A 17039-nucleotide genomic window follows, 5' to 3' on the forward strand; every position below is an offset into this window, starting at 1 on the left:
ATTTCCTGGTCCTGCACAATAACAACATCATACAAGTAGAAGAAAGCTAGCTTTTTCCACTGTGTCTTAAGTCAGTTTTGTACTGTAAAATTTTAATTTAACAGTGTAGCAAAAGCTGATCTAACTGCTTGGCTTTGTCTTTGAAGGTGATGCATATTAAAGATACATTTATCTTTCTCTGGACTATGCAACTGAACTATCATGATTAATCCTTGAAAAAAAAAGGGGGGGGAGAAAGACCTGAAGATCAATATCCTACACTTAAAATATTTTAAAGCTTTTTTTTTTTTACGAACACTGTAGTCATCTCTGAAGGCTGAATATGACAGAATAAGTTACAAGTAAAGGTAAAGAAAAAGTTTCCCCAGTCCAATCATGTCTGGCTCTAAGGGGTGATGTTCAACTCTACTTCTTAGCCAAAGGAGCCAACATTGCCCGAAGACACTTCCATGGTTATATGTTCAGCATGACTATATGCCCAAGGACACAGAATACCTAATTATCTAGTCACATTTGCATACTATTGAACTGCTAGGTTAGCAGGGGCTGAGGCTCACCCCGTTCTGCAGCATTCAGGTCTCAAACCTGAGCTATCAGCTTTCCAGCTGACAATCTCAGTTTCTTTAACCACTGAGCCATTGTCCTCCCCCTCCAGGTTAGAAGTAACTTAAGTTTAAATTCACATTCACATACTTCTGGGTTTTTTTGTTTTTTGTTTAGAATTAGCAAAGAAATGTGTGCTGTAAATGTACAAACTCAGTGTCAAAAGAATAGTCTAAATATGCTATATTCTTCTTAGGTAGAAGATGATTAATGGTAAAATAAAACCATTTCCCTAATTAATAGAAGTATTAACTGCAATACAAAAGTTTTCATCCAAGGTATAATAGATATAGTACAGCTTTATAGGACTCTTATTCCTCCCAAATGGCTGGCAGACAATCCCTAACTCCCTGAAAGGTGTCAATTTAGATTGAAGTTATGGGGAGGGAGGGAAAGAACTGTGGGTTCCCTATCCACCCACACTCCAACCCACGTGTAAATCCTGAACTACATCAGGTCCCTTGATGCCTAGCATCTCCTTTCAAAAAGCAATGGATATAAATGTGAACTGTGTAAAATAGAATCTTTTGTACCTAAGAGTCATTCAGCTTTATGAATTCCACCATTCCTAGGAAAAATGATTTGGTTACAGTGGATTCCTAACATACAAAATAGAGATGTTCAAAATATCCAAATAACTCAAAGATTAGATAGATAGATAGATAGATAGATAGATAGATAGATAGATAGATAGATAGATAGATAGATAGATAGATAGATAGATAGATAGATAGATAGATATAAATATGATAGATGATAGACAGATGATATATATAGAGAAATGATAGATAGATAGATAAGATAGATTATATAGATATTTCAAATATCAGAGAAAGTCTAAATATAACAAATATAAAAAGCTACCAATTTCTACAGCACTATTCATTTTTTAAAAATGTTTAGGCATAGATTTCATTCTAATATACTGTTTCAGTATGCACAATTATTTTAAAAAAAACATCAGGGCATACTTGAGTCACCGTCTAAGAGGGAAAAATCTAATACTTCTGTTTATAAATCTATGGAGTGGGTCACCTATGAAATGTTCACAGGCTGAGCATTTGGAGCACCAGGGACTCTTGACATCACTTCTGAATTTTATCACCATTATTATGTTAGGATGTAACATCTTGTAAACTACCTTCAGAAGTAGATAACCACAGGAAAAAGTAATTTTAACAGTAAAATGGTGTTGATTACCTATCAATTTTTTTATTCCACATCCTCTTAAGTGCTTTATTTCTGAAACCTTCCAGGATCAGAAGGTGAATGGACCCGTCAATTATGTGAAACCCAGTAATAATATTTAGCCGAGAAATCTCTTCTAAGGAAAGTTTGTGATTCAGTTTCAAAGTATTAAGAGATTTTTGAGTTGTATCTATGGGATAGGAATCAAGTAGGAAAGCCTCTGCATTAATTTCTGTAATCTCCTGCATCAAATAGTGTAAGAATGATGTATTATTATAATCAAAAAGATAAATGATGCAGCCATATGGACAACGTGCAGCAGCGCCCTCTTCCTCTGAAGGACCTAATGGTACACTTATTTCAACTCTCACTTTAAGATATGACTCAGCATTTACATAATTCCCATTTGGAAATTGAACAACCTGAGAGTCATCTGTTTTCTTATCCCCTGGACTGGTGTTTTGTCCATGGAATAGAGATGTATCTTGAACTGAGCTGTTGTGAATTGGTGCACAGAAATTCAAGGTCTTTTCCCCTAGCAACAAATTGCTCAAATTGATTTTAGTTACTCCATACAGGCTACAAATATTTTCTTTGGCTGTAATGGGATTCTGGAGCATGTATCTCGAAGTGACATTGCTTATGTCACTTAGCTTGCTGTCTCCTGGTTCTTCTCCAAACAAAGATGGCTTCATCTTGAGATCTTCCATTTTCTTGTCTCGGTCATGAACTTCAATTTCTAAGTCTGGACCTCTTAGGTATTCACTGAATTTTCCAGGGTCTATTGTTCCTACAAGAATCACATTGATATCTTTAAAGAAGACATCAGTTCCATGATCTCGACCTTGTGTATAATGGGGACACATATTGTAGAAAGTGTATTTGCAGTAAACAGGAGTGCAGGTTCTCTATAAAAGACAAAGTAACAGTATAAATGTTTAGTATAAATATGACTTGTTGATTCTGTTTATTTAGTATACAAATAACCGATTGTCAAAAGACAATCAAAAAGACAACATCAAAGAAATTAAAGTAGGGGGAAAAAGCAATGTTGGTCCAAGAGGGATGGTTGCATGGAGAACACTCCAAGCACACATACCTAAGCAAGGTGTTCTCTAATCTAACAACTGAAAAAAAGCTTGTGTTCATTCACATATCACATGTCAAGATACTTGATATATCAATTTCTGAAGATAATGTCCTATTTCAGGTTTCAAACATACACACACGGTTGCTAGGAACTTGAGTTGCTTGAGTATGAACGATCAAAGGAACATAAATTAATCTCTGAAGATAAGGTAGTTTCACTTTCCACAGAAATACGTAGAATAATCCAAAATCCAAAATTGAGAGAGCCAAACAAGATGTGCCATCCTTTCCAAGGATGGGAGTTTTAGATTGCTTATAAAGCAGATGGCAACAACATGGTCAGATACAGGAAATCAGACCATTGTTTCCAACATGGGAACCTAAGTCAAAGCTGCCTCTCAAATAAGGCTGAAGCCAGCTGTGTCTAAAGCATATATATTCTTGATGGGCAAGAAGCCTTACTGAGCATCTTTGCTATCCTCTACTCTCCAAGTACAAGTGCTTAGAAGCTGTATATCAACATCTGGTTATTCTGATTGTGCCTATATTTGATTAGCCTCAAACGATTTCTGGCTCAATGTGATTCTGATTCTGGCATTCAATTGGTTCAACTAGAGTAGCTTCTCTGGACTCTATCTGAGTCCCAGGCCATGACACACATGGTGATAGAATATTAAGCTAAGCACTTAAGTTGCAAGTTTCTGTCTTATCTAACACACTAATAGTATCTATTTATGAAATCTAGGTCAGACTGGGAACCGAAATGGGATGTCACTGGTATGTTAACAATACATTTTTGTTTTCTTTTTCATCTGATTCAGGTGTGACGCTAGCTATTCTTAAATGGAACAAAAGAATCCTTACATTAATCAAGTAGAAGAGTAAATTCATGATGAATTAAGGGAATAATGATTTAAGAGAATATTTTGTTCCTATCTTCAGGGATTTATCTGTTTTAGTGGAGAGAATGATTAGGGATGAATGATATAAATACTTTGGAAGACAGAACAAGCAGCGGACAATTAAGCAAGTAGATGGTAGAAAAATTGTTATCCTCATCAGCAATAAGGACCTTGAAAACACAATTGGATCAAAAGACTGCAAATTATCAGAATTACAATGTGAAAATAGATTTCTGTGCTCATTCTAGATCTAAATTGTGAAGGGCAAACAAGAGGAAAATTCTACAGCACTTAAAATTCAGGACATCCCACTATAATGGACAATGGTTGATGTCTAACATCAGCCAGTTGCAAGAGCCATCATGTCTATGCTAGTTTGACGAGTGAGATATATAGTAGATCCATAACTTAGCATTTAGTGTGGACACACTGGAGACGTACCAATAAAGGAGAATATTTGTAGCTCAGAGTTGAAATGAGGGGTTCTTGGCATTCCCTGAGCTTGGCTGTTTTCTTGAAGATGTTTCATTACTCAAACTAGGTAACTTCATCAGTGCTAATCCTGTTTTTTACTTTGTAAAAAAACCACATCACTAGCAGTGTTGATGTTACCTAGTTTGGGTAATGAAGCATCTGCAAGAAAACCACCAAGCTTAGAGAGCACCAAGAACCCTTCATACTGCAGTAGGAATTATACAGATAGGATATGAGAGGATTGGGGAATGAGAAGTCCTCCCCCACCCTAGGTCAAGTAGGATATAAAGTGGAAATAAAACAGCAATAATAATGGCAGTATTAGGAAGGATTGAAGTGGCTTTTAGTGAAAAAATGTAGAAAGAAGAATTGAATGTTTATGAAGGATAAAGCTTTCTAAATAAATTTATCTGGAGACAGAGACGCAGAACAGAGAGGAAAGGAGAATGAGAGAATCCTTTGCTGGGTGATTAAAAAAAGATAAAGATGTTTCATTCAAAGCTCTTTTAAATCAGACTGGAAAACAATCAAATGAAAAATAACCTTCAACAGTGGTCCCTGTGTTACAAAAGCCGTAGTCAAGGTTTCCCCTACAAGAAAATTACTATAAGGAGGCCTAGTGAGTGCCTGTGCATTAGAAAAATTAAAGTTTCCTACATTTCATTTCAGGACATTTATATATAAATTTATTTATAAATACTCTGCAAATCCAGAAACAAAAAACACTTCAAAATTTATTGTTTTTGCTACAGAATACTCTCTATTATCACGATATAGAACCAAAAAGAATTACCTGCAACTCTTCAATTGGAACAGGAGTATTTGGTAGACATTTTGCAGACTTAATCTTAATAATCAGTGGATTTAAGTCATGTTTGTGTTTTTCACTCATAATAGGTTTGTCTATAGCAAAACCTAAGTATGCTTCATTAAGTTTGGGGGAATTCTCTTCCCATCGACTGGCTATATAGTATTCACCTGCAGATGGAGAGAAGGATCTGAATTATTTATAACTGTTCAGATAAAAAAATGTAAAGTCTGTTAGGTTGAGCCTGATCTTTGCTATCTTCATGGACAAGACCATGTACAATTTTTTTTGCAAAAACACTAAAATGGGTTGTGTTTGTCTGCCTCCAGGATGTTTTTCCCACCAGACTTCTTCTACCTTGTCATTCCCAAGTGTTCCCCCAACCAATTACTAACTAGGGCACTGATGGTGAACCTTTTAGAGATTAAGTGCCCAAACTGCAACCCAAAACCCACTTATGCATCATCGAGTGCCGACTGGGTGTGGCCCATTGGGTGGCGTGGCCCATTGGGGAGGCGTGGCTGCAGTGGTAACGGCAGACTGGGTGGGACTAAAAAGTTCATCAATCAATTTCAACTTTGCAAATCTTTTTTTTTCCCACGAGAAGTTGAAATTGACTGATTGAACCTTTTTTTTTTTTTGCACACGGCGGCAGAGGCCTAAAGCGAAAAGGTTTTATAAAACATAGCTGAAGGCATAGGACTGGGGCGACGGCGCGCGTGCCCACAGAGCGGGCTCTGAGTGCCGCCTCTGGCACCCGTGCCATAAGTTCGCCACCACTGAAACTAAGGCCAACCCTGCTTAGCCACAAGTATAGCCATCTGCTAGGATTGACCGAAGGGCTGATGCTAATGCAGCAAGACGTTCCTGTTGCTGCTGAAAATATAAGTGGACTGCACTAGCTCTCACTTTTACTACTTAGGTAATGCCAAGAAGCAGAAAATAAAGGGATACAACTATGATAGCCTCGTTTGCAAATTCCGATGCATCTAGTCCAAGTTACTCAGAAAGCACCAATATCTAGGAAATAATAAAAGAGGAGGTGCGAAAGCATATGAAGCAATAGCTTAATTGAAGTCAAATGTTTTCAGTCAAAAACTTTCTTTGGAATCAATCAAGTAATATATACACCATAGATGGGAATCTACTAAGAATAATTCTTAGCAATCTTCTTATCAAAGATGAATACTCTTTGGTAAGAACTGTACAACAAGGTAAGAACTGTACAACAATATAGCAAGTAGTCCAAGAATACAATTGGAATTCATGTAATATTGTGCCAAATGGTAACAAACAGCTGTGTATATGTAAAAGATATATTTGTATTTTATGGTGATTAAATCAAATACCTGGAGGTAATTATTTCTATGAAAATATTTTGTTTAGAAGAAAACTATATTGCCCAGATGAAAGGAGATATTGAAAGATGAATGAAATACTCTTAAACTCTTAGAATAGATGCAGTAAAAACTGAATATGGCTTCCGTACTGAGGTGCATTTTGAGAGCAGCGTCTATGCCGGTTTCATATATGTTTGGGTCATGTCCACAAGTAGTTCTTATTGATTAGCTATTACTATGGTGAACACTTGCAAGAAAATAAAGGTTCAGGCAAATAAATGTGTTGTTGAATTGCATTCCATACAGTACAGAACTGTCCATTTTGAAAGAGCCTTGGATACACAGAGTGTGGACTCTTGCAAAAAATTATTCTGTTTGCTTGGAAGGTTGCAAAAAATTTAAACCACTAAAATGGTTTTGGATCAACCAAGAGATAAGCTTAGTCAACATGCTTCCATATCATCTAGGTCAGGGGCAGGCAACCTTGGCTCTTTTGTGACTCGTGGACTTCATCTCCCAGAATAGCTGGCTCAGGAATTCTGGGAGTTGAAGTCCACGAGTCACAAAAGAGCCAAGGTTGCCTACCCCTGATCTAGGTTTTACTGATTGCCTAAAAATTAAATGGTAATGACCAGTCTAATAATATTCTTTTGGTACTAAGTAATTCTAAAAAGGAGAGAGTGCTGCAAAGTACTGCCTCCAAATCCCTATACAGTCAGAGATCAGAACATCCAGATTCCAGGTACGGGGATAGGCAGGCACCAGCCCAGGTTCCAAAAGGCATTTTAATTTATCCAAGCTTCTCACTTGGATACAGTAAGGGGCTTCAGCAGTGGGAGTCTACAAATCAGCAGCAGAATTCAATGAGCCTTGAAGCAACTTGGAAGAGAGACATAAAATACAGGCAGACATTACAAACTTCATCAGTGAATTTCATTCAGGAAAATTGATTTCCTCAAGATGCAATAAACTGTTTTACTGGGCAACACCTGAGGCAGAAAATCAACTAGGTACTTGTCACTGGACTCCAGGCTATATAATTTGCAAACCTATTTGCACTAAGAAATGGAGGTCTCACTTGGCCTCTTTTTCAATCCTGAAGATAGCCCTTCCTGAGTAAGACCTGGCCATAAAAAAAACCAAGTTTTTTTTATAAAGTGATATGAATCAGTCCCTTCTCCCCCCTCCCGAATATTATGTAAGTTGAACACAAACTTACATATTATGCAAATGAACACAAAGGCTGGACATTTTTTTTAAGACTAGCAATTTCATGAGATTTACCAGCAAGGCTGTTTGCACTTTAATTCACAACAACCACAAGGAAATCCTGCTTGACATTAGCCTTGTTGAAACTGTTTCACACTGTCTGGTTTTTCCCATTTCATGTAAAAAAAAAAAAAAGTGTCTTGGCAGCCTCCACAACTCAAATTTTGCATCTCATCATGAAAAGGAATCACACAATCAGTCATCTCTCAGAAAAGCTGCTTGATCTTTATCCTCGTCCTCTGGGGTCAGGGTTCCAAATCTGCCCAGGTGATGGACACAGCCATGGCACTTTGATTGTCGTTGACAGATACAGGAGAGTGGGGCTTGGATCACGATGCTATGCCCGCCATCTTGCAAGTATTTATCTCCCTCCCTGATATTCCTTCATTATATTTCCATTTTCCCTGTTACCTGTCTCTGGGGAGAATACCTGCTAGAAGAGGCATGAGGTCCAGTTGCAAAACCGCTATTCCAAACTTCCTTGCCTGGGCTGCCAAGGCAGCGGCTTCTTTACCAGCTGACCTCTGGGCGGCCTGTTTTGATTTCTTGTCAGCACTGAAAACGTTACCTTTTTGCGATGGCCTCCTCTTTTCTGAGTGAAGAAAAGCTGGAAAATTATAGAAGTCAATTTATAATTTGGATAAAATTGATTTGTAAAGACAGAAAGGTGATTATTACATTTAGCTTTAATTTCATTGCATCGCTAACTGGAAGCTGAATCATGAACAACTGGACTTTTCTTTTGGGTTTGAGTCCAGTTGCCATCATTCAATTTCCTGACAACTCTATCTGGATAACTGAGAATCTTCATTGACACATTGCCTCACTATGTCTTACTTCTCAGCTCTGCATAATGCTGCATATCTTGAAAGGAAAGAGCATGATGGACATACATATATCTCCAGCCCTGAAGGCATGCTAAAAATGGGACAGGCAGAATGAAATCAGGAAGTCCCTGATGTGTCTTACTAAATTCTCTGCACTGCAATTCAATTCTCTCAATCTGAGCAGCACTTCATTCATCCATTACCCATGGCACACAATTAAAAACTTGTAATGTCATTGTTAAGTATTACAGCTCAATTATAAGGAACTCTGGACACATGGGAGCACCATACATTAGTTTTACTTATTTTTCATTTTCTCATTCTTAATTTAGATGTTATCTTAATCTAACCTTGTCAAAGATTGCTTTCAGTGACTGATCCAGATTGGATTGTTTTCAGTGCTTAAAAACAGATTATTACAGAGTTTACTTCATAAAACTCCGATAGCTATTTGCTATCCATACTGAAGGATGCAGAAATGTGCTCTCAACCAAACAGTACATTGATTAGATTAAGCAACAGAAGGCCAACTATTTACCGAACAGTAAGCAATTCCAGAATAAAGCACTGTTTCAAAAAGCTGAAATACGTCAATAAATTGAACTGGGAAGTATTACACATTCCAGTTCTACCTCCTGTCTTGGTATAGTAGTTTTGTAAAGACTGCTGCCATCAACTAACTTCCAAGGAAATGTCCTTGCCTGACACTTTCCCCCTAAAAGCGTTACTTAGGGCACTAGCCCACATGAATTAGGAGATCAATCTCACACGGTGTAAGCAGAATCAAACTTTTGAATGAGTCCCATGTAGTACATCTAACGGAGGTGGAGGTAAAAGGGGTGGAGAAATGTTATGGCTCTACACAGCTCAGATTCGGGTGAAAGAAAACCGAACTAAAGAATTCTAACGACCCCAAATATGTATTTTGGAAGATTTACCCACAATCCTCTTTTTCTGAGTAAAGTCACAAATGTTGGTTTGTCAACACACTGTATATGTAGTCTTTGACTTACAACTATTTTAGTGATCATTCGAAGTTATAACGGCACTGAAAAAAGTGGCCTATGGCCATTTTTCACACTTACAACCACTGCTGCATCCGTGAGATCATGAGATCACAATTCACATGCTTGGCACCTGACTCATATTTACGACGGTTGCAGTGCCCCAGGGTCACATGATCACCTTTTGTGACTTCTAACAAGCAAAAGTGAATGGGGGTAGCCAGATTCACTTAATAACCATGTTACTAACTTAATAACGGCAGTGATTTATTTAACAATAGGAAAGATTGTAAAATGGAGCAAAACTCATTTAACAATTGACTCACTTAGCAACAGAAATTTTAGACTCAATTGTGGTCGCAAGTCAAGGACTACCTGTATTAATTTGCTTGTCTTCCACATATCACCTACAAATTTGTCATTAACACTGGTTAAAGTTCACTATTATATTGCTTATTAAATCTATTATCTTAAATAGATTTCTGTGTTATTTAAAATTGCAATCGTCAATATATTCATTTGGAAAGAAAAAACGTCAGTAGCATTTGCTTCCTAGAAAATGTACAGGATTGCCTGAATCTCGATGACGTACTCACCTATAGACGCTCTTTCCTTTCTGTCTGAAGAAATTGGCGATTTACCCCCATTGGTTTTTATTAACAGTGATGCACGGTGTTTCTGTTTTATCGTTTTACCCTCCTGAATGGTTTTTTCTTTAAAAGAAGACGCTATACTCCCAGAAATACTGAGTGTGCTTAAAAAGAAAGGAAGGAATAAAGAGGAAAATATTATGTACTATTTATATTGGTGCTGCTGGAAAACAAATCAATTAACCATTCCCCTTATAAAAAGTAGAAATAAAAGGGATAAAGTGCAGATGGCACTCTGAATTTCCTCTAAGATCTATCCATCTTCTTGACTGTGGAAAGCAAAACACCCCCAATTGGCCTATCACCTCTCATCCAAACATGGGATTCTATGCCTCTGTGGCTGCTTGATCCTTTGGTTGCTGTGGAGAATAGAATCCCACCTGAGAATTCCCATTTTATTTTATCTTAAGTTTCAATTTGACTCAGAGGCGTAACAACCTTATGAAAGAGCTGCCATAAGCTGCCACACTATTCTCGAGTCTTTTGGTTTGATGAATGACACCACAGATGAATATGTACCTGGCTTTATTCAGAGAGAAAGGGAGGGAGGGAGAGGGAGAGGAGGGAGGGAGGGAGGGAGAGAGGGAGGGAGGGAGGGAGGGAGGGAGGGAGGGAGAGATTCGCATACATTTCCCACCTTATCTTCCTCTGCAGATCATGGCAAACAAGACCCTTTGGATTGGATCATCTTTTCAGCCACCTTTCAATTTTGTTTTGGGGAGTTTAATGTTATTGTAATTGGAGGAACCTGATATTTAAAACAAAGGAAAGTATGCCTTGGTGGGGGGGAGGAGGGAGTAAAAGAACATTGTAGGCAACAAATTGGTCTATTCAACAAAGAGGAAGAAAGAAGGGCGAATACCAGCCTCATCTCTTCTCCGCTCTATATCAGTCTTTTTTTTAATGGTTTATTGGTTTTTTAAAAATTACAATCTTTAGTGCTTAGTAAACAACGTGTTGTCTAGGTTCACATATTTGACATTAACTTCTTCAATATGAATCTGTTCAGTATTGCACAATCCAGTATTTTTTCCCTTATCCTCCTTTCTTCCCCATATTTTTTCCATTTTCCCCTCCTTACAATTACAATATTTGATACCATTGGTCTATTCAAAGTTAAACATAAACATCTTCATCATATTTTACTAATGTCATACAAATAACAATAATATCAATTCATAAATCAATATCCTGTTTTTCATGTTCTTGTTAAGGTTTGATTTCCCATCAATATTTGAAATACCTTTGTCAGTTATGATTTTCTCAATGTTAATTACATTTATATAGCTATAGGCATGAGGAAGACATGCCTATAAGCTATATAAATGCTATAGGGGGCATATATGGGGGAGAATTCCGCCTATTTATATTCCTTAAGCAACTCCCAGTTTCCTTCTCCCTCAATTTCTCTTTTCATTCCTTGTCTCCCAAGTTGTGACATTTCCCTTAACATTCTATTTTTTAAACTCTTCTTCCTTGCCATCAGATGTATTTTGCAGACCTAAGGGGTAAAGGGTCTTTTGCATTTTCATTGTTATGGCTAGATCTTGCAGTATTTTGTTTGTATATGTTTGTATATGGTTGTTTATATTTCCCTCCTTTTATCTCTTCCGTCTCTAAATCCATTTCCTCTGCTTCGTCTTCTGATTTCTGATTTCTTTGTTCATACTTTGTAGTCGTTGCCTGGGAGCTTTCTAGTTTAGATTTAATTTGGAGATTTGCTCATTTATATTATCTAAATTGTTTTTAGTCTCATTATGGTTTCTTTTTATGTCCTCTTTATATGCAACAATTGTTTGGTGAATTAGTTGTAGCATTGAGTATATTTCCTTCTGAAAGGTGTTTGTTTTTTCTTGAGGCATCGTTCCTGGAGATTCTCTAGTATCACCAGTCTCAATAAGAGTAAATCAAAGTTTCATCTAGTTTTCTGGTCTTTATGTGTAGCCTTTATAATCCAGAGTATAGGTCTAGTCCTGAAAGCAATATTTTATAGTGATCCTTTGTCTCAGGTATCCAAAAATTGTCAGTCAGGCAAGGCTGTAATTCACAATGTTCAAAGTGTTCAAAATGTTCAACCTTCCTGAAAACAGCTCAAAAGTCTCTCTCAGCCAGGCATAGCCCAAAGTCAAATTTTCCTTCTCTCCCACTAACTCTTGAGATTAAAAGTCCAAGCTCGGTAGGTGTTTATAGTCCAAGGACAGGGTGACAAGTATGCCAAAATATTTTCCTTTATTGCCAGCTGTTCTCCCAAGCTAGGAGTCACCAAGCAGCCAGGAAGCAAGTTATAGTGCTGTACACATATCCACCACTAGATGTCAGTCAAAGTTCATTTTGCACTCTTAAGACAAAGGATTGATTTCTTATATTTCACCTCAATATGTTTTTTTCCAAAGAGAAAATCTTAACAATTATCTCAGTTCTCAAATTTATCAAAACTGTAGCTTTATGTTACTTCTACTTCAGTATTGTATATTTCTGTCCCCCATAAAATTAAAACACCGCTTCCATTCACATTTGGAGGTTTTTAGCTTCTTGGGAGCCTTTCCCAGGAAATTCAGTTGTAAAATAGTAAAGAAAGGATCAATATTCTCATCCAGTTCCAAACATGCTGTTTATGATTGTGCTAATTGGTGGTTTTCTTCTTCCATCGTCAGCAGCTAATGGCTGGCCACAGAAATGTAGCCAGTCTTTCCCCTGCCGGTTTGGAGGGATTTCCTCAGATCAAATGAAAATACCACCATCTCTTCGTGATCAACGAGGTATCCCTCCTCTTTATCGCCTCTTTGGGGCGACTTTAGGCCCCCAGCAGGGCAAAATCAGGCACGGACGGCAGAGCCCTGCCTTCCTGCGTCCGTTCCGCCATGGTGCAAAACCAGAGGTTTCCATAACAGTCTTATAAGGTATGTCAGACTAAGAAACTGGTGCCATATACAGTTGATCTAGAACTTTTATTGTAACTGCTATAGTACTGTAATAGAATCTTGCAAAGATGAATGTGCTTCTCCCTTTCCTACTTTATCTTAGTGTGAATTAGGGAGGGGATTATCTAAGTTATTTATTCAAATTAGTTTCTTGCAATGGGCTCAAGAGCCACTGTCAAGGAAGAGCCTCTTCCTACCATCCTTTATGGCCATTCCCTATGACTTCTACACTCTACCCATAACCAGGAAGGCCACTGGCATGATCCCACAGCTGCTGGTCCCTTGCCAGGGCAAGTCTCTAATTAAGTGGTAATGGAGAAGGAAACAGGAACAAAAAGCTTCAGCCACTTCTGCATCTGTAGGGCTCCCTTCAGCTGGACTGAAAATCTAGCAGAGTCAAGGTGTGTCCATATGTCTATCATCAAAGGCCTGAGTAGTGAGTCAGATCTTCATGGCTCTTTCAAAAAACAGCAGAATGGGGGCCACCTGGATTAGGGGAGCGAAACTGGTTCCAGAGGCTAAAAGCATTGTGAGGCTCAAAAGTGCCAAAGTAAATGCATGACAAGATTGAAAACTTAAAAAGATCTACCCCATGGGGATACACTGGTTAATTAAGATTATTGGTTCTTAATTTTTCTTTCAATTATAATTTTCAACATCAAAACATCCTATAACCCTCCCAGGACCTTAGTTGTACTTTTGATATCTGTTGACCTGAATAAAACGTATTGACAAAAGGGCTACAAAGTCAGTAACAATGCTTTTAACTATTTGGCATTTTATTAATCACAACAGCATCTGCATACAATTGCAAAATAAAATTATATAAATGTGTGTACATAATTTATTCAGTTCACGGATGGTGATCATTATTTTGTTATGCATGGAAGGAAGCCATCCAGCAGGTCCCCAAATGCTCTAAAGTAGCAACTGGAATACCATTCCCTTTCTAAGCTTATTCAAGAAAGAATATTTTTATTTATTTATTTATTTATTTACTTACTTACTTACTTACTTACTTATAAAACGTATTTATTCATTTTCTACAGCCACCGTTTCAAGAAAGTAACTTCTGTGACTTCCCCCAAGTTCTTGCAAATAGCAATAAAAATTTATAGGTAAGAAGGCAGACCCTGCTGGTTAAAAGCCCTCTACATGTCTTCAAGGATTAAATATTTTGTGCAACCTTGCTGATGCAAATTGTATAATTTGGGATGGGTACTCTTCATTGAATTGGTTATTATAATTAATATTTAGTAATTATTATTGAAACGATAGGGTAGGTTGACATACAGAGAAGACCTTAAACATTCCAGAATGCAAGGCATGAAATGATTCAAATTTGAAAGAAGACAGATTCTGATTGAATGTTAGGGGAAGAAAATTGCCCTTATTGGTAAAAGCAGTTCTATGGTGGGGCCAATTATTGGGAGGGGCTCTCCACTGGCTGGAGAGCTTTTAAAAAAAAAAAAAAAAAAAAAGCTGGACAGCCTTTTGGCTGGAATGATTTACTTCCAACTCTTGGTTTTAGTTCTGGCGCATTATATCTAGATTTTGTAAGAAACACATACATAGGAGCCTTTAGCATTTATGGGACACAAAATAGACAAAATAGACAGTAGAAATGCAGTGGAGCAGGGAACTATTTTATAATTTTTCTTTGTATGATCTAACTTGCTCAGAGCTGTAGATTATAATGAAATGCTTCTTTCTCTCACGGAAATGTTGCCAAGTCTTGCAGCTGTTGCAAAACCCACAGCAGAGCCTGCAGGACAGCCTATTAGTTAAAAAAAACCTATTTGTGAAATAAACATTTGCTAAACTTATGCCAAGAGTTGATGAATGTCCAACTGCACCATGCTGCATGCTCCTAACAATATTGTGGTGCTTTGAAAACCTCAGTGAAAGCCGAGCCAATTAACTACAGATGTAAATCAGCTCAGTTTTCAATCCCAAGGAAACACGTGAGAATATATTTGCAGTACCTGCTCCAGGATGCAGGGCAGGGCACTTATTTCTGGTAGGAATTCTTACCTAAGCCCTCCTCCCTATCCCTGGGACCTCCCTGTCACTCCTAGTCCTCTCCCATCCTTCTTCACTGTCCTTATGTCTGTCCAAGCTTGCTTTTCTTTCCCAGCCAAGGGAATGTTGGAAAGAAATGATATGAAGAGGCCCAGATTTCTCCCTCCCTCTGCCTATCTGTCGTTCAACAGGAGAATGCTTTGAAAACCAACCACAATTGGATAAAATGTGGCATGGAGAGAGAACTTGACAAAAGGAAGCTTGTGTTGAAAATGGACCTAATCTGACTAGATGTTATGAGGAGACAAAATCCTCATAAAAAAATTCTCTCAATGCAGCCACATGAGAGGGGAAAATAGGCCACAACACAGGATTTCACTTGCTCTTCTAAGTTCCATTCTGCTTCTCTTCCCAATCAGGTAACTTAGCACAGAGCTATTTTCAAGAGACTAGAAATAATTCTAGAAGCCATTCTAAATCTCCCTGCTTTCCCAGATTTTTTTTATTTGCCATGAAACACAAATGCAGCAAAGTGAGATGGCTGGCAACAATTTGTTTGAGATGATATAGAGCAGTGGTGGCGAACCTATGGCACGGGTGCCAGAGGCGGCACTCGGAGCCCTCTCTGTGGGCATGCGCCCCCCAGTCCTAGGCCTTCAGCTGGATTTTATAAAACCTTTTCGCTTTAGGCCTCCGCCGCCATGTACAAAAAAAAAGGTTCAATCAATCAGTCAATTTCAACTTCTCGTGGGAAAAAAAAAGATCTTGCAAAGTTGGAATTGATTGATTGAACTTTTTAGTCCCACCCAGAATGCTGTTACCACCGCAGCTATGCCCACCCAATGGGCCACACCCACCTAATGGGTCACACCCACCCGGCACCCGACGATGCATAAGTGGGTTTTGGGTTGCAGTTTGGGCACTCAGTCTCTAAAAGGTTCGCCATCACTGGTATAGAGTTTCCTGCCAGAGCAGGGGGTTGGACTAGAAGACCTCCAAGGTCCCTTCCAACTCTGTTGTTCTGTTATACTGCTTAAGCCAGCAACATTATGGACAGCTGTTGTGAGAAAGTGAATCTGATCAGGGCAAAATGGCCCAAACCCAAATACATTTGGTGGTAGTAAAAAAAAAACTGTAGACAATGTTCCACTGCAGCCTCTTTCCCACCCTCAGCCCGTTTTAGAAATCAAACTCTAATTTCTTGTAGTTAAATAGTCCTTTCAATTCTTAAATAAAAAGAACCAGAACAATTTGAAAAGCAAGTGCAATTTAGTCAGAAAAGAAATGGTGCCTGTATATCATTATCTGCATTTAACGATATAGACATGAATAGAAGAAAACAGGCCATAGATGGCTTCATTTATAGTAGGAACCAAAAATAAATTCAATAATAACAAAAGTAGTCAAGTGTTCAGATTAAAACATAGAACTGATGAACTTTGTGGCTGCAAAGGTTAAAGGTATTGCAAAGTTCTTTGGAAACACGTGGTCATCTACTAATTGGAGACACAGGAACACGTGGGATGCAGCACTATCCGTGTTATAACCCCCATTAAGATCTTTGCTGGAACCCAAAGAAAAAAGAGGACAGAGAGCTGACTGCTCTGTATCTTCCATACCTGCCACCCTCACCCCAGGTATTCTGAGTGCTACCAAGATATGTATTCCTGGAAATAAGTGTGCAAATCAGATGCTATAGGCTAGCTCAATAACATCTGTCAATGCTCAGCCTTCAAGCTAGCTTCACGCAGGTGGCGAGGAAAGGTCAGAAAATAAGAGCCTTCCCTATTTAACTTGTTGTTTATCACCTGAATAATAATGATTTGAATATTCATGACAAATAAAGAGTTTTATTATCATAAAAGAGAGACCATGTTATTGTTCTATTGCATTTTTTTCTTTTATGATGAAATTTCAAATATTTTTCTTACTTCTCTTTTCA

At 38.0% G+C, this 17039-nt stretch overlaps 1 protein-coding gene across 1 annotated transcript in view; it reads right to left on the bottom strand.

Moving 5' to 3' along the window:
• Positions 1–17039, bottom strand: part of KIAA1257 (KIAA1257 ortholog) — a 53414-nt gene that overhangs the window by 21201 nt on the left and 15174 nt on the right. Inside the window, exons 6-9 of the mRNA XM_029284229.1 lie at positions 10101–10258; positions 8104–8280; positions 5050–5234; positions 1804–2699 (exon numbers count right to left, since the gene is read on the bottom strand). Coding sequence (XP_029140062.1) covers positions 1804–2699; positions 5050–5234; positions 8104–8280; positions 10101–10258 — 1416 coding nt within the window. The remainder of the gene's footprint in view (positions 1–1803; positions 2700–5049; positions 5235–8103; positions 8281–10100; positions 10259–17039) is intronic.

This window comes from Protobothrops mucrosquamatus, unplaced genomic scaffold, assembly GCF_001527695.2.
Source record: "Protobothrops mucrosquamatus isolate PMUCROS unplaced genomic scaffold, P.Mucros_1.0 scaffold449, whole genome shotgun sequence".
In the NCBI taxonomy this organism is placed as follows: Eukaryota; Metazoa; Chordata; class Lepidosauria; order Squamata; family Viperidae; genus Protobothrops; species Protobothrops mucrosquamatus.